This window comes from Hemiscyllium ocellatum, chromosome 32 (genome assembly GCF_020745735.1).
Source record: "Hemiscyllium ocellatum isolate sHemOce1 chromosome 32, sHemOce1.pat.X.cur, whole genome shotgun sequence".
Lineage (NCBI taxonomy): Eukaryota > Metazoa > Chordata > Chondrichthyes > Orectolobiformes > Hemiscylliidae > Hemiscyllium > Hemiscyllium ocellatum.
This window is the reverse complement of record NC_083432.1, coordinates 17,716,358-17,738,779: the sequence shown is the minus strand read 5'-3', so window position 1 is coordinate 17,738,779 and position 22,422 is coordinate 17,716,358. Positions and strand designations below refer to the sequence as shown.

General features: G+C 40.8%; 1 protein-coding gene across 1 annotated transcript in view; it reads right to left on the bottom strand.

Annotated features, from left to right (window-relative positions):
• Positions 1–22,422, bottom strand: part of LOC132830724 (sodium channel protein type 4 subunit alpha-like) — a 199,848-nt gene that overhangs the window by 71,214 nt on the left and 106,212 nt on the right. Inside the window, exons 11-16 of the mRNA XM_060848557.1 lie at positions 16,253–16,465; positions 14,519–14,791; positions 13,663–13,789; positions 10,146–10,384; positions 8,802–8,975; positions 5,289–5,645 (exon numbers count right to left, since the gene is read on the bottom strand). Of these exons, the coding sequence (XP_060704540.1) occupies positions 5,289–5,645; positions 8,802–8,975; positions 10,146–10,384; positions 13,663–13,789; positions 14,519–14,791; positions 16,253–16,465 (1,383 nt within the window). The remainder of the gene's footprint in view (positions 1–5,288; positions 5,646–8,801; positions 8,976–10,145; positions 10,385–13,662; positions 13,790–14,518; positions 14,792–16,252; positions 16,466–22,422) is intronic.

The window sequence follows — 22,422 nt, the reverse complement described above, 5'->3', positions numbered from 1 at the left end:
TCTTGTCTGAAAAAAAACACTTCTATTAATTAAGTAATCTAGTCTAAAATATTTCCACGTTACTCTGTTAGCTAAGCAGTTGATCCAGTACAAAAGAGTTCAATGCAGGGTAGCAGGAACATAAGTGAGTAGAGATTTCGGACTGTGTAAGTCTGTGACGTTATAACAGAGTAAAGTGGACTAAAAGCAGGGAAGCACTCAGACTATATCATCCAGCAGTGGTGCTCATCTAATAAAGCATATCATTGGTGAGCCTGCTTGTGCAGTCACTGCAGCCAATGTGGTATAGGTATGCTCTCAGTACTGATAGAGAGAAAATGTAAACAGTTTCACCCAGCAGTAGTGAAGGAATCATGATAATATTCTAAATCCAGGAAGGGAGATTGCTTGGAGGGAAACTGCCACTGGTTGTGTCCTTTTATGTCAGTTGCCCTTTGTTGTTCTAGATGTCACAGGTTTGTAAAGTGACATTGAAGGAACTTTCCAAAGTTGCTATAGTGCTGCACCTGAAGTCAGAAATTGAAGCTTTACTGATGATTGTGTTCAATACCATTCACAATTACTGAGATACAAAAGTAGTTGGTATGGGGTGGCATGGTGGCTCAGTGGTTAGCACTGCTGCCTCACAGTGCCAGGGACCCGGGTCTGTGTCCCACCTTGGGCAACGGTCTGTGTGGAGTTTGCACATTCTGCCCATGAGAGTGGGTTTCCTCTAGGTGCTCTGGTTTCCTCCCACAATCCAAAGATGTGCAGCTTAAGTGAATTGGCCATGCTAAATTGCCCACAGTGTTAGGTGCGTTAGTCAGGGGTAAATATAGGGTAAGGGAATGGATCTGGGTGGATTAATCTTCAAAGGGTCGGTGTGGACTTGTTGGGCCGAAGGGCCTGTTTTCATACTGTAGGGAATCTAGTCTAGTTGTGTCTCCATGCAGCAACATCAAAGCACTACTCAAGCCTGATCTGATAAGAGAAAATTAAAATTTGTGCTGTATAGGTATCAAGCAAAGACCATTTCCAAGGGAGAATCTAAGCATCCCTCCTTGATACTCGATGGCATTTCTGTCACTGAATTCCCTACCATCAACATCTTGTGGCTCACCATTGCTCATAAACTGAACTGGACATAATGGCAAACCGGCAGATCAGAGGTTGGGAATTTTGTGGAATGTAATTCATTTTCATCGCCAAAGCATTTCCATCACCTACAAGGGACACGTCATGATTGTGATGAAATAATCTCCACTTACCTAGAATAACATAGCTTCACTGACATTCTGAGATGCTGGACATCACCCAGTACAAAACAGCCATTTGATCAGTACCCTATTCACCACCTCCAACGTTCATTCCCTCAAATATCGACATGCAGTGCAGCAAATGTGCATTATTTATAAGATGACCTGTAGTAACTCACCAAGGCTTCTTTGATACCACTTTACAAACCAGTGGTATTTATTAGCTTGGAGGACAAGGGCAGTCCAAGAGATATGGGGGCACTACCAACTGTATGTTGCAAACCACACAATTATGATTTGGATCTATATTGTTATTTCTTCACTGTTACCAAGTCCAAACCTGGGATTGCCTTCCAACAGCAGTATGGGCTACAAAACATGGATTGCAGCAGTTCAAGAAAGTAGCACACCACAACCTTCTTAAAGACACATATGGCCAGATGGATTTTTACGACATTCTGTTAGTGTCGTGATCATTATCATGGAATCTGAGCTTCCATGGTGTGCTAAGAGCTAATGTTATAAGAGGTCATGATATTTGCGTCAAGGTACTGGCATGGATCAAGGTGCTGGCATGGATCAAGGATTGGCTGACTGGCAGAAGGTGGAGAGTAGGGATAAAGGGGTCTTTGTCAGGATGGCAGAGGTGAATAGTGGAGTTCCACAGGGGTCAGTGTTTGGGCCACAGCTATTCATGTTATACATTAACGATCTGAACGAAGGAAATGAGTGTGTTGTTGCTAAGATGACACAAAGATAGTGGAGGGAAAGGTAGTATTAAAGAGGCTGGGCGAAGGACTTGGTAGGGCTAGGAGAGTATGCAAAGAAGTGGCAGATGGAATACAATGTGAGGAAAATGTGAAGCTATGCATTTTGTAGGAAGAATAGAGACTTGACTATTTTCTAAAAAGGGAAAGGCTTTGGAAATCTGAAGCACAAAGGGATTTATGAGTCCCGGTTCAGGATTCTCTTCAGGTTAACATTGGTTCAGTTGGTAGTTTGAAAGGTAATTGCAATGTTAGCATTAATTTTGAGAGAGCTTGGATACAAGAGCAGGGAGTAATGCTCAGGTTAAATAATACTCTGGATGTAAGTTTGCTCGCTGAGCTGGAAGATATGTTTTCAGACATTTTGTCACCATAACATCATCAGTGAGCCTCCGGTGAAGCACTGGTGTCATGGCCTGCTTTTTATTTCTGTGTTTAGGTTCCCTTGGGTTGGTTGCGTCATTTCCAAAGGTGATGTTCTTTTTCTCAGGGAGTGATAAATGGGATCCAAGTCAATGTGTTTGTTGATAGAGTTCCAGTTGGAATGCCATGTGTCTAAGAATCCTTGTGCGTGTCTCTGTTTGGCTTGTCCTGGGATGTCTTGTCCCAGTCGAAGTGGTGTCCTTCCTCATCTGTATGTAAAGATACTAGTGAGAGTGGGTCATGTCTTTTTTTGGCTAGTTGATGTTCATGTATCCTGGTGGCTAGTTTTCTGCCTGTTTGTCCAATGTAGTGCTTGTTACAGTTCTTGCAAGGTATTTTGTAAATTACATTAGTTTTGCTTGTTGCCTGTATAGGGTCTTTCAAGTACATTAGCAGCTGTTTTAATGTGTTGATGCGTTTGTGAGCCACCATGATACCAAGAGGTCTGAATAGTCTGGCAGTCATTTCTGAGATGTTTTTGATATAAGGGAGAGTGGCTAGGGTTTCTAGGTACATTTTGCCTGCTTGTTTGGGTTTGTTGCTGAGGAATTGGTGGACTATGTTCATTGTGTATCCGTTCTTTTTAATTACACTGTATAGGTGATTTTCCTGTGTTCTTCATAGCTCCTCTATGCTGTAGTGTATGGTGCTCATTGAAATAATGTTTTAATGCAGCTTTGCTTGTGGATGTTGGGATGATTGCTTCTGTAGTTCAGCATTCGGTTCGTTTGTGCTGTTTTCCTCTAGACACTGGTTTGAAGTTCCCCATTGGCTGTTCGGTCTATTGTGACATCTAGGAATGGCAGTTTGGTGTTGTTTTCCTCGTCATCAGTGAATCAATAAGGGTATTATTAATGGTCTTGAAGGTTTCCTCTAATTTGTTTTGTTTAGTGATGACAAATGTGTCATCCATATAGGGGATCCAAAGTTTACATTGGATGATTGGCAGAGCTGTTTGTTCGAGTCTCTGCATTACTGCCTCTGCTAAGAACCCTGATATCGGAGGTCCCATGGGTGTTCTGTTGATTTGTCCACAGGTGTTGTTGTTGAAGGTGAAGTGGGTGGCTCTACTAGCATGACGATATTGTCCTTGCTGATGAAGTATTTGGTGTATGTGTCTTTGGTTCTTCTAATAGCGTAGTCATTGTTTCCTTGGCTGGGTTGATGCTGATGGATGTGAATAGGGATTCTACATCAAAGGAGACCATTATTTCATCCTCTTCTATCTTGGTGTCTTTGAGGGTCTTCAGGAATTCTTGAATGGAGTGGTTTGAGTGCCATGAGTCTTCTACTAAGTATTTTAGTCTTTGGTGTAGATCCTTGGCTAATCTCTAAGTTGGTATTCCGGGTAGCGAGACTATGGGTCTGGGATGAGGGGGCATCTGGTTTGTGATAATGCTCTGGTCAGGCCACATTTGGAATATTGTGAACAGATTTTGGTCCTGTATCTAAGGCAGGATGTGCTGGTCTTGGATGAGAACCTAAAGAGGTTTACAAGAATGATCCGAGGATGAAAGACTTGTCATATAAGGAATAGTTGAGGACTCTGGGTCTGTGCTCATTGGAAGAATGAGGGGGGAGTCTCATTGAATACAGAGAGGCCTGGGTAGAGTGAACATGGAGGAGGTGCGTCCACTAGTAGGTGAGAATAGAACCAGAGGGCACAGCCTCAAAATGGATAACCTCCAGAATTGAGATGAGAAGGAATTTTTTCAGTCAGAGGATGGTAAATCTGTGAACTCATTATCAAAGAAGGCTGTGGAGGCCAAGTCATTGAATGTATTTAAAACATTGGTAGGTTCTTAATTGGTAAGGAAATCAAAGGTTACATGCAGAAGACAGGAGAATGAGGCTGAGAAACATATCTGCAATATAGAATGGTGGAGTAGACTCAATGGGCCAAATGGGCCTCATTCTGCTCCTATATCGTATGGTCTATGGTTTGATAGCCTTAACAGCGATATGAATTACAAGCAAATTCACATTACCATTATATCACCACCCCTGGTAAGGAAAGGATCAGCTACGTTCTAGATGAATAGTGAATGGTTACAGGCTCAAGTAAATTGAAATAGATGCAAACTGTTCCAATTTTCCTATGTAAATGACTTGGAGAAAACAATTGAAAGAGGGGAATGAGCTATCATAGGATATGAAATCTCCTTGACACTGCGACTGACCAGTCGGAATTCCGAGTCTGAATGTTCAGGTGTAACAAGATCCTGATTGATTTCTTCTTGTAATATAGGTTCTGAATTCTGTCTAGGAAATCTGTATTTCCTTTTAACTTCTCAGAGGTTGTCTTGTTTCTCAGTAAACTACACAGAGAATTACTGGTAGAAAGTGAGGACTGCAGATGGTGGAGGTCAGAGCTGAAAATGTGTTGCTGGAAAAGCGCAGCAGGTTAGGCAGCATCCAAGGAGCAGGAGAATCGACGTTTTGGGCATGAGCCCTTCTTCAGGAAGGGCTCCTGATTCCTGAAGAAGGGCTCATGCCCGAAATGTCGATTCTCCTGCTCCTTGGATGCTGCCTGACCTGCTGCGCTTTTCCAGCAACACATTTTCATCAGAGAATTACTGGTATCAACATTTTATACATATTTATTCCAGCAGTCCAAAAACAGTGCAAGAAAAATTAACGAGTGGAAGATGGGAAGATTACAGTATCCTCAGAAGACAGAGAAAACATTTGATATATCAAGGTCTATTTAGTTTTAAAGGTTAAAAGAGAATAACAGGCAGTAAATTTGTACCCAAAATCCACTACAAGGAATTCTTATTAAATGAACATAATTCTTCAGAAGTTATCTCATTCATCTGTCTGACTGAAGCAAATTGAAGATGAGAAAGAGTGAAAGACTTACCACCAGGTTACCAATCACCATGACCAACATGAAAACGATGAGACACATGGGTTGTCCTGCTACCTCCATGCAATCCCACATCGTCTCAATCCATTCTCCACAAAGAATGCGAAACACAATCAGAAACGAGTGAAAGAAGTCATTCATGTGCCACCGTGGGAGGGTGCATTCATCTGAAATCTTACAAACGCATTGCTTGTACATCTTGCCGAAGAGCTGCATTCCAACCACAGCAAAGATGAAAACGATAATGGCAAGGACGAGTGTCAGATTCCCCAGTGCACCCACCGAGTTCCCAATGATCTTGATCAGCATGTTCAGAGTGGGCCAAGACTTTGCAAGTTTGAAAACTCTCAGCTGAAAATTGGAAAGAAAAACAAATATTGTCTAATTTTCTACTCTTGTTACAACAAAAACAGATTTACTGAAAGCAACTAAAAGTGTCTTTGAAACTAAGTGTAAGAACTAGAATGGAGGGACCTTTGGTAATTCTTCAGTGAAATCATTTGAGTGATGCTGATTATTCAACATGGAATCAATTAGTTCCTAATTTAGGCTTTTCTTCCTTTCTCCAGATTCAGTGAAAATGTTAAGCTGGAATGACAGCTTCATTGGCACCAATACAGTTGATAGTTAACTTCTTGTGCACAGTTCTGAAATTTTCACTATCTCATTAGTAATTCAGCATGGAAATATTGTGTGGCAAAATAGGTCAGATGATCTGAAGTGCGTATCTGATGGTGCCCTCAGGAGCTCTCATTCTAAGTCAGTTAGCTGGAGCAAGTCCTGAGCTCATGTAGCCACATCAAGATCAGAATGGCCTACATTCCCAATACATAGAAAGTTGGGATTTGGCTGTGAGTCCGACGAGCAGATGCAGTTTACGCTCAAAGCACAGTAGTTAGCCAGTCTGAACTCAGTTTTCAATGATTAGAATATCGAATATAGAACATAGAAAAGTACAGCACAAAACAGGCCCTTTGGCCCATGATTTGTGCTGAGGTTTAATCTTAACGTAAAATATAATAACTTAACCTACGCACCCCTCAGCTCACTACTCTCCATGTGTCTGTCCAGCAGTTGCTTAAATGTCCCTAACGACTCTGCTTTCACCACCACCACTGGCAACACATTCCATGCATTCACAACTCTCTGCGTAAAGAACCTACCTCTGACATCTCCTCTATACCTTTCTAAGATCTTAAAACTATGACCCCTCGTACCCGTCAATCCTGCCCTGGGGAAAAGTCTCTGGCTATTGACTCTATCTATTTCTCTCATTATCTTGTATACTCGATCAGGTCTCCTCTCTTCCTCCTTCTCTCCAGAAAGAAAAGTCTGAGCTTTTTCAACTTTTCTTCATAAGGCAAGCCCTCCAGTCCAGGCAGAAACCTGGTAAACCTTCTTTGCACCCTCTCCAAAGCCTCTGTATCTTTCCTATAGTAGGGCGACCAGAACTGGACACAATATTCCAAGTGTGGTCTCACCAGCGACTTGTAGAGCTGTAGCAAAACCTCGCGGTTCTTAAACTCGATCCCCCTGTTAATGAAGGCCAAAACACCCTATCCACTTGGGTGGCAACTTGGGATCCATGTACTTGCATACCCAGATCCCTCTGTTCCTCCACATTGCCAAGAATCCTGTCTTTAATCCTATTTTCGGCATTCGAGTTCAACCTTCCAAAATGCATCACTTTGCATTTATCCAGGTTGAACTCTTTCTGCCATTTCTCAGCCCAGCTCTGCATCCTGTCCATGTCGTGCTGCAGCCTGCAATAGCCCTCGATACTATCAATGAAACCTCCAACCTTAGTGTCATCTGAAAATTTACTAACCCAACTCTCAGCCTCCTCGTCCAAGTCATTTAAAAAAACTATGAAGAGTAGAGGCCAAAGAACAGGATCCCACTCAACACTGACCTCCTGGCAGAATAATTTCTGTCTACAATCACTGTGAGCCAACCAATTCTGAATCCAGACAGCCAAATCTCCCTGTATCCCATACTTCCTGAATTTATGAATGAGCCTACCATGAGGAACCTTATCAAATGCCTTGCTGAAGTCCATTTACACCACATCCACTGCTCAACCTTCGTCGACCTGTCTTGTCACCTCTTCATAGAACTCAATAAGATTTGTGAGGCATGACCTACCCCTTCACAAAGCCATGCTGACTGCCTTTAATCATGCTATGCTTTGCCAAATAGTCATAGATCCTATCCCTCAGAATTCTTTTCAAAATTATGCTGACCACAGACATAAGACTGACTGGTCTGTAATTGCCAGGGATTTCCCTATTACCCTTCTTGAAAAGAGGACCAGCATTTGCCTCCTTCCAATCCTCCGGTACAACTCCTGTGGAGAGTGAGGAGGCAAAGATCTTCACCCACGGCTTAGCAACCTCTCTCTCCCTTCCTGGAGCAGCCTAAGATAAATCTGGTCTGGCCCTGGGGACTTATCAATCTTAATGTTTTCCAAAATTTCCAGCACATCAACTTCATCAATCATGATCTGGTCAAGCCTGTATCCCAGCTCCTCAAAGTTCTCATTCACAACAAGGTCCCTTTCCTTAGAGAAAACTGAAGCAAAATACTCATTTCGGGCTTCCCCTATCTGCTCAGACTCCACGCACATGTTCCCTACGCTATCCCTGATCGGCCCTACCTTCTCTCTGATAATTCTCTTATCCCTCACGTATGAGTAAAATCCCTTTGGGTTCTCCCTAATCCTATTTGCCAAGCCTTTTTCATGCCCCCTCCTGGCTATCTTCAGTCCAATTCTGAGCTTCTTTCTAGCAAGTCTGTAATCCTCTAAAGCTGTGCTATATCCTTGCTTTCTCCACCTTAGGTAAGCTGCTTTCTTCCTTTTGACGAGAAGCTCCTCTGTTCTCGTCATTCAAGGTTCCTTAATCTTGCCCCTTCTTACCTGTCTCAGAGGAATAAATGTATGCATCACTCGCAACAACTGCTCCTTAAACAGTCTCCACATGTCTGTTGTGCCCTTTCTGTGGAACAATTGCTCCCAGTCTGTACTCCCCAAATTCTGTCTGATAGCGTCATAATTTAATTTTCCCCAATTAAATATCTTCCCTCAGTAACTGCTCCTTTCCCTCTCTAAGGCTATGTTAAATGTTAGGCAGTTGTGATCACTGTCCTAGAGGAAGGAATAAAAACTCAAATTAGGCACTCATTGATAATAATCATAATGCCAGACACAGAGATAAACATACTCACTCTGTAGCTTAATTTATTGTTAACCTGTGTTATTCAGGTTAAAGTTTCATTCATAAATGTACTGGTCTAAATTTCGATATGTACTCCCACCATATGGGATTTTTCACTAGGAGCAACTATGATCATGCATTAAATTAAAGATGTTCAAAAGATCTTTCTACAGAAAAATTAACAGTGTCAGACTAAATGTGTACAAAACAACTGGAGACTTCTGGTAAACTAGTGGGAAACGTACATATTTAGGCTTTGACATTTAGCACATGCAGACCTTCGGATACAAACCAATCTGAATGAACGAAGCACTGATAATCCTTGCACATTAGCCAGTCCTAGCTCTACCAAGCTGAGAGTCACGATGATGCTGTCAAATATATTCCAACCAACTTGAAAGTAGTAATAAGGATCTAGAGCTATCAATTTTAACACCATTTCAGCTGTGAAAATCCCTGTGAATACCTGCCAGGAAGAAAAGAGAACTTCAGATATATAACCTGCTTTAAGATAAGCTAAAACATATCCGTGGTATACACTTAAAAATGAATTGCAGTTATTTATCATGCCCAAAATGCTGCACAGTTAAAAATCACACAGCACCAGGTTATAGTCCAACAGGTTTATTTGAAAGTACCTGATGGACTATACCTGATGTTGTGGGTAAAAAGTGAGGTCTGCAGATGCTGGAGATCACAGCTGAAAATGTGTTGCTGGTTAAAGCACAGCAGGTTAGGCAGCATCCAAGGAATAGGAAATTCTGGGGGCTTATGCCTGAAACGTCGAATTTCCTATTCCTTGGATGCTGCCTAACCTGCTGTGCTTTAACCAGCAACACATTTTCAGCTATACCTGATGTTGTGTAATTTTTACTTTGTCCACCCCGTTCAGCACCGGCACCTCCACATCATGACTAAAATCCTTACTTTAATGGGATACCTGGTGTCCTCCAGTTTTTGAAAAAGTGTTGATCCTAAAACTAAATTGCTTGGGAATATTTCTTTTTCACACCATGGGTGGGTACCTAAAACAGGAGCCTGGCTGCTCACAAATTTGAAGTGAGCCACCTAATGTTGTTACATCGACCTGCTTGATAAATTAATCAACTGGGTCCATTCCACTTCAAGGTCTTCAGCAGCTGTATTGATAACATAAGCTAAAATTTTACTTTTTTGAGGACTGCATTGAATCAGCTTAACCTCCAAACCTGCGCTGTTGCCTCCCACTGGTATTCCCTCCTCCATACCCAATTCTGTCATTGGACTCTCCTGAGGTCCTTGGCATGAAAATTATCCATCCTGTTGATTCTCCTTATCTCTCCCACGCCAGTCCCTTGTACCCAATGTACTGTTACTATACATATCTTGGTGTACCTATCCTAAATGAACCAGTCAGTACAAGGTATCCGTTGCTGGCTTCATGACATTTGATTCAATTCATGAAAATGATGGACAGAAAAAAGAGTAATAATCCATTAAAATGGCCAGATTGTGGCACAGAATTGATTTCCCAGCACTCACATTCCTTTAACCTAACAGGTAGGAAAATTGGACCAATTGATGGCACTGAATTGATAGGCTGAATAGCCACCTTCTGTATTATAGTGGCTCCACGGTTAAGAGTGCAAATACCCACCAAATTTCCAACAGAGAGCATGTTTTCAAAAGTTTCAGTCATGGGATAGTGCTCCATTGCCATGAAGAGAGTGTTCAGCACAATGCAAATAGTGATTCCCAGATCCACAAATGGGTCCATCACAATAATCTTCAAGATTTCTTTGAATTTTATCCACAGCGGGCAGCAATCCCAGATTAGAAATGTATTGGCAAATTTATACCACCAGGGAGGACAACGTTGCTGTGCTTCTTCCAGCTCTATAGGATATAAATGAGAAGCGATTATATTTGCTGTTTTCATAACACTTTATGCCTTCTTGGAGCTAACATACAGTCTTTCTGTCTTTACATAACGGTATATAGATAATTATTTTCCCAACAATTTCCATTTAATGCAAGCCTTTAGGTACCGGAAAAGATGAGTCACCCAGATGATAGATGACCTGTAACTTTTACAGCCAATGACATACTTTTGAAATGTCATCACCATTGTACTGTAGAACAAGCAGCAGTTGATTTGCATGCAGCAAGTTCAAAACCTTGTGTGGGATTATACAGTGTTCAGTTCCGTTCAAAATTCCTCTGGTGATGCAGCAGTTTGTGACACATATAGCAAGGCCTGGACAGCCTTCGTACTTGGGCTGATGGATGGTATGTAGCTTCCATGCTACAAAAGTGGCAAGAAATAGCCACCTTTAACAAGAGAGATTCTAACCACCTCCATTTGACAGTCAATTATGTTATCATTCATCAACATCCTATGGGTTACCGATGACCAGAAACGTAAATGACTAGATAAACAAATTATGTCTAAAATAGGTCAGAGGTTGGCATTCTGTGATGAGTGAATCATTTGTTACTTTCTAAAGCAAGCCTGCCATCAATAAACAACACTGATAAAATACTTTCCACTTGCCTGTATAAATACCACCCCAACTGTACTTAAGAAACTCAACAACATCCAGGATCAAGCAGGGCCACTTGACTGATACATCATATTAAACATTCACTCTCTACTATAATGTTGAGGAGTTACAGTTCAACTCCCTCCTAACTCTACACCCATGTCCCACCATCTCTGATGTCCTGCCAGTGGGACAAGACATACCCAAGGATAATGATGGAAGAGTCTGGGACATTGGCTCTAAGTAATTATTTAATGAACATGACAAATGTTACACATACAAAGTTTGTGGCTCAAAGTAATAATTTTGTGAACATGACTAATACAAAGTTTACAAGTCTGTTATGTCCAAGCTGAAAATGTGTTGCTGGAAAAGTGCAGCAGGTCAGGCAGCATCCAAGGAGCAGGAGAATCAACGTTTCGGGCATGAGCCCTTCTTCAGGAATCAGGAGCCCTTCCTGAAGAAGGACTCATGACCAAAACGTTGATTCTCCTGCTCCTTGGATGCTGCCTGACCTGCTGCACTTTTCCAGCAACACATTTTCAGCTCTGATCTCCAGCATCTGCAGTTCTCACTTTCTCCTGTTATGTCCGAGAAACTATTTAAGGTAAAAGCAAGTAGTGAAGGAGGCAATATAAATTCTGTTGGGTAAGATCCCTGGCCTGTTTGTACAGATGCAGTGCGGAGCAGATTCATTTACTGAGAACAAGATATTCACAACGATAAACAATAACCCGAATGTTGTGGATAAACTTGTATTTTTCAAGCCTCACAGGGAGGTGTTAAGAATGTCTGATTTTGTAATCAGTTATGCCTTAAACCAAACGTTTTCTCCAAGACAGAATGGAGATGGTGGGATTTAGGTTAAAACAAATTAGCTTTTCTGCCTGGATACAGGCCAATGTGATTTGTATTGCCTTAGAGATAGGGGTGGAGAGAGGAATAGTCCGTCGCAAGGTGTTCTAGTACTAGAAATAGGATTTTCTAAATATTGCTGCACTTGACAGAAATAGATCAACTTGCAAGATTCTGAGAGAAAGAGAGAGAACAGAGTTTTACAGAGAATGTCTATTGCTCATCAAGAAGAATGCATATGGGATCTAGCACTCCACTTCATGAGGATATAATGGAAGTTAGAAGATTTTCCTAGCTTTAGCTTGGATCAGGTCTAAGGTTAGAGTTACCCAGTCTGAAAGGGAAAAGGAAGTGAGCCACTGGGAGTTCAGAATAGCTTTCTACTGTTCCTAGAGATTGAAGTGTTCACTTAGGGGACAGGGTAAAGTGTAAACACAGAGGGAGTTTTCACTCATAGATCTGCAGACATTTACAGCACAGAAGGAGAGCATTCAGCCCATCATATCCATGCTAGTCAACAAAGATTTGACTACATTATCACATTTTCCAGCTCTTGGCTCATACATTTGGAGGTTATGATAACTTAAGTGAATATCTAATTATGGCTTAAACAAGAGCTTTTGACTAAACCTGAGAGTTCCTGACTGTCAGCACACTCTGCATGAAAAGAAATTCTCCTCAACTCTCTTCTTTGCCTTCTACCATTTAGTGACTTTTACACCCCCCCAATCACTCATCTCTCTACTAATCTTACAGAGATTTTTGGTAGCGTGATTGGGATTGCAGTAATTTGAGCAGTGGCTAAGATTAATGGTTCAGTTGATAAAAAGAATGGTATTTGCTGATTTTGAACAGTCGTGTTAGTCTTTTAGCTTCATGGGCATTTGTTTCAATTTTTTGGGGCTATCCTGTTGATGCTGATCTCCAGAGCTATCTGCTCCCACTTTTCACTGTGTGGCGGACCCCTCCACCACTGCCTTTGTCCCCAGTTACAGGAGGCCTTTGCTACTTTCTATCCTCTCTACCCAGATCTCAAGGGAGAGTTAGATAACCAAGGAGCTGGCTCTTTACCAGGGTTAGCTGTTCTTTACTTTTGGTTCTTAACACTTTCCAAATCAGGTTTGAATCCTACAGGACTCCCAGCACCTGCTCCAGCCACAAAACACCACCTCATTAAGACGGGCAGGCTATCTTTATATGATCAATCAACTGCCTGCAGAAATTATATAAATGAATTGTTAAAATGAAGGTATTGAGCTACCCCTATTAGATCCAAGAAACAGAGAACACCAATTGTCCCATTCCTTCCACCATCTTTCTCAGGGACTAGTAAATTCACTGCCCAAAACTCTCTAAAGCGGCAGTCTGTATATGTTCTTCCACTGTTTAAATGTTTTCTTTCTTCCTAGAATATGGATAATATTGGAAAAGCAGCAATTATTGGTAACTCGGAGTTGTCCTGCAGGTATAAAGAACCTGCAATTTGTGTTTGACAAGAGAATTAGAAATTGTAGATTGGATAAGGTGCCAGGTTATTTAATCCTATAAGGACATTCACAAATCAGTGGGTTTTTGCACCAACCTAACAGCTTTTTAATTTGATTCATCTATTACCTTGTAAAGAATGGCATGAAGGATTTTACTTTCAGTCAGTGCTTTTGTCTGTTTTGGATTTTGGCCCTCATCAAATAGGTTACAGATTTGTCAAATGCTGGAAGAACTAAATAACCAGTTAAACAGCTAAATAAACTAAACGAGAGTTCAGACAAAGCTTACCATCCAGCCTGGCACTGCTGTACATACTAGCTACACTCCCGGCTCTCATTGGTGGTGGTGGTTCTTCCAGAAATGTGGAGGTACGTTTAGATCCAGAAGTCTCATCTTCAATATCCATACCAGCTACCTACAAGGGACCAGGAAAATGTACCATCATCAATAAGAAAGCAAAGCCAGTGCCAATAAAAAATATCTTATCCTTTGACATGTTAATTTGTAAATTTGCAAAAAACAGTTTTCCTTTGAAAAGAATGCATTTTGTGATTTGAATCAATCAGACAATTGTCAGCCACGACAAGAAGTTCACTGATACTAAAAACTGGAAAGATTAAAAGTTTAAATTTGACCTAGTACTACAAGTATGGATTTTATTTTCACTTGATAACACAAAGCACAATTTTGTTTTAAAGTTTTGTTTTTGACAAAGCAAAGAACTAGACCTGAGCATTGATTATTCTCATAAAGTTGAACAATTTTATTGCAAATCACACTCACAGCATTATCCAAAATATTACCATTTTCCAAAACATCATTTCACTCTCTTGTGCAATTTTACAACTGTTCCGGTAACTATTGCTGGAGTGCCCGTAGACTCAGAGGATTACCAGCTAGTATCTCATCAAAGAGAGATAACTGGTATTAAGCTTAACCTGAGAGTCACCACATGCCAGACACAGGGCAAGGCTGAGAACTCAGGGTGTCAATGCTGACATCAGACAATACAGGAATTGAACCGATGCATTGACACAATTCTGCATCACAACTTCTATACATGCATCCTGACTCATATATCCTGATCCAGATCATGGAACCACAAACAGTGTGAAAAATCAAATCTGTTAATAAAAGTACCTACGTCATCATTCCTGTTCCCTTTGCTTGTAATAGTTGATGGTACAACTCTGCCATTAGGTGCTGTGCCACTTTCGCCATCTTGAGAAACAACTCCATTAATTGTAATGATGACCGATGGTTTGGTTTGTGGAATTGTTAGCGACCGTCGTTGACCCGCGCTTTCCTTAGCTCCGTGCTCATCCTCAGTGAGATGTTTGTCAGAGCCATTTTTCTTCTCCATTCTGTCACTTGACAACGAGTAATGGCTACCAGAGTGTTCTTTGGAGGCATGTAACTAGAGAGGGGAGAATGAGAAATATACATTTCAGCTTCTTAGCAAAACAACAAAAGAGAAGTTTAAATTAATTTTGTCTTCCTTTGTGCTCCCGAAAGTTATGGAGGTTGATGTTGAGAACAGAGTATATTTCTAATTTTGACCTTGGTTGTTGGTTAGAGTTTAGAGTCCATTATTAAGGATGAGATTGTAGAGTACTTGGACGTGCATGGTAAAATAGAATGGAGTCACCATGGCTTCAAGGGGAGGTTATGCCTGACACATCTGTGAGGTTATCCAGTTTGGTAGGAAGAATAGAGGCTTCGGATGCTTCTTAAGCATAGTCCAGATTTATATTCTTGGTTTTTTTTATAGAGGAGGCCAACACAGTAAGGAATTGTACAAGATATTGTCCAGAGATTCACAGGAAATATTTATCATTTAAATGGCTTTCAGAATTTGCTTGTTACCAACAGCAAATTATTTTGTGATAATTTTGCAAAAGCTAAGTAAGAGTAACTTGCCCTGCTGCAAAAGCCATTAACTGGTGCAATATGCTGTCAGCGCAAAGACACATCATTTCATTAAGTTAAGTTCAAAAACACAATTCAGCTTGTTTCAGCATTGAAGAGTTGGACTGTACAAAGCAAGCAGCATCTTGCATTTGGTCTTCAATTTGTACTCATCTCATTGACACAAAGGGCATTGCAAATAGTGGAAATCTCAAGCAAAAATAACAAAATGCTAGATGTTCTCAGCAGGTTAGAAATATGGATTAATAATCCTAAGAATCTCAATTATGGCACTTTGATCCTTTAAATTCAATTAACAAATCTGGAAAAGATTCTTGACAAAATAAAAGTGACCGTGGAGTTGTTGGTTTGCTCCAAGATCCCAGCTCATTTAAATGTCCTTTACTGATGGAAATCTGCCAGCTCCACTGGCAATGACCTATTTGCATCCCTAGTGTCACCCCAAGGTGGTTGACTCTGAGGTCATCTTGGATTTCAGTTGTATCAACTGTTACAGAATAGGCAGCCCAGCATCATCTTTTCAGACCAATGGGTCAGAGGAGTAAAACTCAGCAATATATGAAGCCTTACAGGAGTGGTCTTGAGGTACACTGGTAGTGTCTTTACCTGTGGGCTAGATATTCTGGGTTGATATCCCACTTCAGGATCTGTTCACCACAGTAGGGTCAAAGAGGTCGAAACAGTTTGGTTATCAGCCTGTCAATCTTTCTGCACCTCTGTGGCAGGTGGTAAGTGCAGGAGAGTCTCCTGTCAGCCATGTTTGATGTGGCGCATCACACCTCAAATAACAACTTCTGGTGATAAGCTGGAGACTATTTTATGATAAACCAGACATGAAAGCAGGCAAAAGCATATGCTTTATCTGCCTAGTACATCACAGGCATGAGAAAAGAAAAGTACAACAACATCCCACACAAATAAATAGGTAAAGTGCAAGTAGCGCACGTACCAGAGCTTCTTGTTCTTTTTGGTGTTTTTTTATGCTTTCCAAAATCTCTTGAAACTCTTTCTCTTTCTCCTCAGCTTCCAGGCGTGTGGCCTCATTTTGTTCAGCGTAAGCCATTGCCACCACTGCCAGAATCAAGTTGATCAGGTAAAATGACCCGATGAAAATGATAACCACAAAGAAGATCATATAGGTTTTTCCAGCAGCACGGAGAGTCTGTAGGAGCAAGACAAGGCAATAATTTAGTCCAGGATCTACCACATTCCTTCTCCACATTTGAAGATACATCTAGAACCTCAGTAGAATACTCCAATGGGTTACATACTTGGAAATCTGGAACATTAAAAGCTGATTATATGTGGAAAGATATATAAATATGAAGTTATTGTTGAGCTTTTGCATTGTATCTCTTACTATCATTTTGATTTACTTAAAGTTTTTTTTAAGTCTTATCCACATATTGATGCTGATGATGGTTAACCTGGGATAAGAGGAAACACAAACTGGAGACTTTGCGAGGATTCACAGTACCAATAATGCACCTAGTTGGTATGTGATCTCACAGGCTTCTTTTGCACTGGCAGGTGTGGGTGGCTAATTGCTACTAAAGAAGTTTGTCTTGGCATCGCGTACCAAAATAATTAAATCCCATTTGCTTTGAAGACAAATAATGGTGAGTGCCTTTAGCCTAACCATCATGTTGGCAGTAAATTCAGTCTCATAATATCTGCAAAGGTACCTTGCCAATATGTTCAATACAGCTTGCAAAATTTAGAATTTCTGCCGTCAGTGGAGTCATTTCATAAATGATCATTGGGATGCTGCAGTGTAGAATTGCTAGCATCTCAAGAAGCTCAATTTTACCCATGAAGATCCTCCATTTCTAATATAATTTCAGGACCTTTTAAAATTCATTCATGGGATGAGGACATCTCTGGTTAATCCAGCATTTATTCCCCATCTTTAATTACCCAGAGAGCAGTTAAGAGTCAGCTCCATTGCAGTGGATCTGGAGTCACATGTAGTCCAGACTAGGTAAGGATGGCAGTTTCCTCCCTTAAAGGGCATTGGTGAACCAAATGGAATTTTCTGACAATTGTCATCTTAATTCTTAACCCCATATTTTTACTGAAATCAAATTCCCCACCATTTGCCATGCAGAATTTGAACTCATGTCCCCAGAATCTCCGGATTAACAGACCAGCAATAAAATCACAAGGCCCTTACTTTGTATTGGCAAAACATTGGCGGCCAGTGAAAATAAACACCATTTATATGAAAATGGATCCTTTCCCTAATTCCAATTGGCATTTACAAGACTACTGTGGGAACTCTAAAACCACAGCAAAAGATATAGGAGATTGTATTTTTCTACAGCTCACTAATGGTTTGAGTAGGGCACACCATTGCCATATTTTTAACGCAATGAAATATTCATGACCTATCTTGTCTCACCAAAAATACCAGGAGGAAAATATTATATAAATGAAAAGAAAATCATGTGAAGAAAAAATATAAATGTCGCTGGGGGTGACGACTGACAATAATTTGAAGCAATTGCAACAATACAACCTGGCACTGAGTGAAGTAAACCAAATATTAAATTGTACTGAAAGTTGAAAATTGAACTGAAAATACGAGTCATCCTAGCACTCAATAAATCTCTGCTGGGGTCAACATGTTGTACATTGTATTCAGTTCTGCTCACTACAGTTACAAAAGAGATTTATAAATCATGAGGAACATGTATAGGATGAATAGCCAAGGTCTTTTTCCTAGGGTAGGGGAGTCCAAAACTAGAGGGCATAGGCCTAATGTGAGAGGGAAAGATTTAAAAGGGACATAAGAACAACTTTTTCACTCAGTGCATCATGCATGCATGGAATGAGCTGCCAGAGGAGATGGTGGAGTCTCCTACAATGACAACACTTAAAAGACATTTCGATGGGTACATGAATAGGAAGGTTTAGAGGGATGTGTGCTGTACAACTCGATGACTGTGACTCGATATTTAAGGAAAGAGGAAATGAGAAAGGTAGAAATTGTAGTCTTAACGTCTGTCATTGGGAATATGTTAGAATCTATTATTAAGGAGCTTGTACCAAGGCACTTAGAAAGTCATATTACATTCAGGAAAAATCACAATGATTTTGTGCAAGAAAAATTGCATTTGACAAATGCATTGAAAGTTCTTAAAGATGTAACAAACTTGGAGGAGAAAAAGAATGAATAAAGTAATGGATTAGGATTTCCAAAAGCATTTGATGAGGTGCAACTGAAAAGGTACATGTAAGATTTTGGGCCAATGTATTAGCAGAGGGTTGTCTAACCATCAGCAAACAGACAGCTAACATAAATGGAGTGTTTTATCAGGTTGGCAAACTAACTAGTAGAATGCCTTAGAGATCGATGATGGGGGCTATTTATGTTCTACATTAATGACTTAGATAAAGAGACTGGCTGTATTGTTGCCTAATTTGCTGATAATGCAAAGACAGGAAGGAAAAGTAGTTGTGTAGAGGATGCAAATGGATATATACAAGTGTTAAGTGACTGAGTAAAAAAGTTGAAGGAAGGAGTATAATGTGGGGAATTGTGAGGTTGGCTACTTTACCAGGAAGAGTAGAATTGTAGCATATTGTTTAAATTTTGTGTCTTTTCCAATCTTAGAATGACTTCAGCACCTATTCCATGAAAATGCACCTTCCTTTAAGAAGGGCAGCTGGCTTTATGTAGTGCAGGCTAGTTTGAACTTGTGTTTCTCATAATATTGCATCGGCTCAGATTGCTCTTTCATGCTGTCATCTTAAAGATTTTCTTCCTTGTCATATAAGATTTGTAACTTTACTCAAGAAACTCCAAATTGCCCCCAAAAATCCTTCTTCTGTAAGAACCCTGTAACTTCCCAGTGTTGAAAATGTGTTGCTGGTAAAGCGCAGCAGGTCAGGCAGCATCCAAGGAGCAGGAGAATTGACGTTTCGGGCATGAGCCCTTCTTCAGGAACTTCCCAGCATGACTAGTTTTCAACTCTTTCCCCACTCTTCACTGTTTTTTCCGTCCCTGCACCTCTTACCAGCTCTGAGCTGAAACATTTCTACTGCTTCCACAGATGGTGTTGACTGCCTCTCAATTTATTTACCTAGAGTCATAGTCTTAGAGATGTACAGCATAGAAACAGACCGTTCATCCAAGTCATCCAAGCCGATCAGATATCCTAACCTAATCTAGTCCCATATGCCAGCATTTGGCCCATATCCCTCTAAACCCTTCCTATTCATATATCAATCCTGATGCCTTTTAAATGCTGCAATTGTACCAGCCTCCACCACTTCCTCTGGCAGTTCATTCCATGCACACACCACCCTCTGTGTGAAAAGGTTGCCCCTGAGGTCCCTTTTAAATCTTTCTCCTTCACTCTAAACCTTTACCTTCTCGTTCTGGACTCCGCCACCATTGGGAAAATATCTTGCCTATTTACCCTATCCATGCCCTTCATGATTTTATAAACCTTTATAAGGTCACCCCTCAGTCTCTGACGCTCCAGGGAAAACAACCCTAACCTATTCAACCTCTCCCTATAGCTCAAACCTTCCAACCCTGGCGACATCTTTGTAAAATTTGTCTGAACCCTTTCAAGTTTCACAACATCCTTCTGATAGGAGGGAAACCAGAACTGCACGCAATGTTCTAAAAGTGGCTGAAGCAATGTCCTGTACAGATGCAACATGACTTCCCAATCCCTATACTTATTGTTCTGACCAATAAAGGAACACATACCAAATGCCTCCTTCACTAACCTATCTACCTGCAACACTACTTTCAAGAAACTATGAAGCTGGATCCAAGGTCTCTTTGTTCAGCAACACTCCCCAGGACCTTACCATTAAGTGTATAAGTCCTGCTCTGATTTGCCTTTCCAAAATGCAGCACCTCACATTTATCTAAATTAAACTTCATCTGCCACTCTTCAGCCCATTGGCCCATCTGATCAAGGTCCCATTGCATTCTGAGGTAACCTTCTTCGCTGTCCACTACACCTCCAATTTTGGTGTCATCTGTAAACTTACTAATTATACCTCTTATGTTCATATCCAAATCATTTATATAAATGACCCAGATCCGATCCTCGTGGCACACCACTGGACACAGAATTCCAGTCAGAAAAACAACCTACCATCACCACCCTCTGTCTTCCACCTTTGAGCCAGTTCTGTATCCAAATAGCTAGTCCTCCCTGCATCCAATGAGATCTAATCTTGCTAACCAGTCTACCATGAGGAACTTTGTCAAACGCCTTACTGATATCCATATAGATTACGTCCAACGATCTGCCCTCATCAATCCTCTTTGTTACTTCTTCAAAAAATTCAGTGAAATTCATGAGACACGATTTTCCATGCACAAAGCCATGTCGACTATCCCTAATTAGTCCTTGCCTATCCAAATACATGTAAATCCTGTCCCTCAGGATTCCCTCCAACAACTTGCCCAGCATCGATATCAGGCTCACTGGTCTCCATTGGCTGACTGTGTCTTCTTAAAGTAAAAATATTCTTTAAGTGTGAATTCAGTTTTCTTCTGAAATTCTTTCCCCCTGGGTCAAATGCATTTTTACACCAATGTTCTCTTGAGGTATTTAAGCAATTAGACCATAAGATCATAAGACATAGGAGCAGAAGTTGGGAATTCATTCCATCAAGCCTGCTCTGCCATTCAATCATGACTGATAAGTTTCTCAACTCCATTCTCCCACCTTCTCCCTGTAACGTTTGATCCCCTTGACAATCAAGGGTCTATCTATGTCAATCTTAAATAAACTCAATGATCTAGCCTCCACAGCCTTCTGTGGCAATGAACTGTGTAGACTCAGCACTCTCTGACTGAAGAAGTTTCTCCTCATCTCCATTCTACAGGGTCTTCTCTTTACTCTAAGGTTGTGCAGACAGCTCCGAGTCTCTCCTGCTAATGGGAACATCTTCCCAACATTCACTCTATCCAGGCCTTTCAGTATTCTGTAAGTTTCAATTAGATCCCCCTCATTCTTCTAAACTCCATCAAGAAAAGACCCAGAGTCCTCAAACGTTAAGCCTTTCATTCTTGGGATCATACTTGTGAACCTCCTCTGGACCCACTCCAGGGTCAGTACATCCTTTCTGAGATATGGGGCCCAACACTGCAAACAACACTCCAAATGTGGTCTGACCGGAGCTTTATAGAGCCTCAGAAGTACATCCCTGCTTTTATAGTCTAGTCCTCTCAAAACAACTGCTAACATTACATTTGCCTTCCTAACTACTGACTCAATCTGCAATGTTACCTCAAGTGAATCCTGAACTAGGACTCACTTTGCACATCATATTTCTGAATTTTTTCCCCATTTAGAAAATAGTCTATGCCTCCATTCTTGCTACCAAATTGCATGACCTCGCACTTTTGCACACTTTATTTCATTGTTGGTCATCATGTTTCAGTGCCAACTACTGACAGCTTGTAGATGGGTACAGGGTTACCACTAGTCAGCCTGACCGTGCTGAATCTAAGGGACCATCTATCTAGCAGTGGTAAAAGATAAACTACCATTGAGACTTAATGAAAAGAGGCACATGGCTTTACAACTCATGACAGGTCCAAGTTACATTGAATAGTTGGGCATCATAACAAAGATGATTAGAAGCCAGAAACGACAGATCCATCTCCACTGTGACCTTGCAGTGGACTACTTGTTTTCATTTCAACATTAACAAATTGGGTGGAGCTTAATGCAGCATCGATGTTAACTCTTTCAGAACTATTACCTTAAATACAATGGACAAAATGAAGGAAAAAGTTGGAAACAAATAAATGGTGCTTTTGTGAGAAATCTAAGGAGGGCTGAAAAGTCAGAGTTTGACCTCAGATAGTCTAAATCATTGATCTACGTCTATCTGCTTGTATTCTTTAATTTAAGGTAAGTCCAACCCATAATGCCATAACTTGCATCACAGGTAGGGGTCCCTAATCCACCCCAGCAGGGACAGGGATTGAAATCAGGCTGTTACCATAAATCTGAAGCAAACCAACTAACCAGTGCCCCAAATAGTCTGAGTTGCTGTGTTTTAAGTGTTTGTTCGGGCCTGAAATTATGGATTATGATAGTAGGGACTCTAATTTCTCTCCACCACAAAATAGACCAG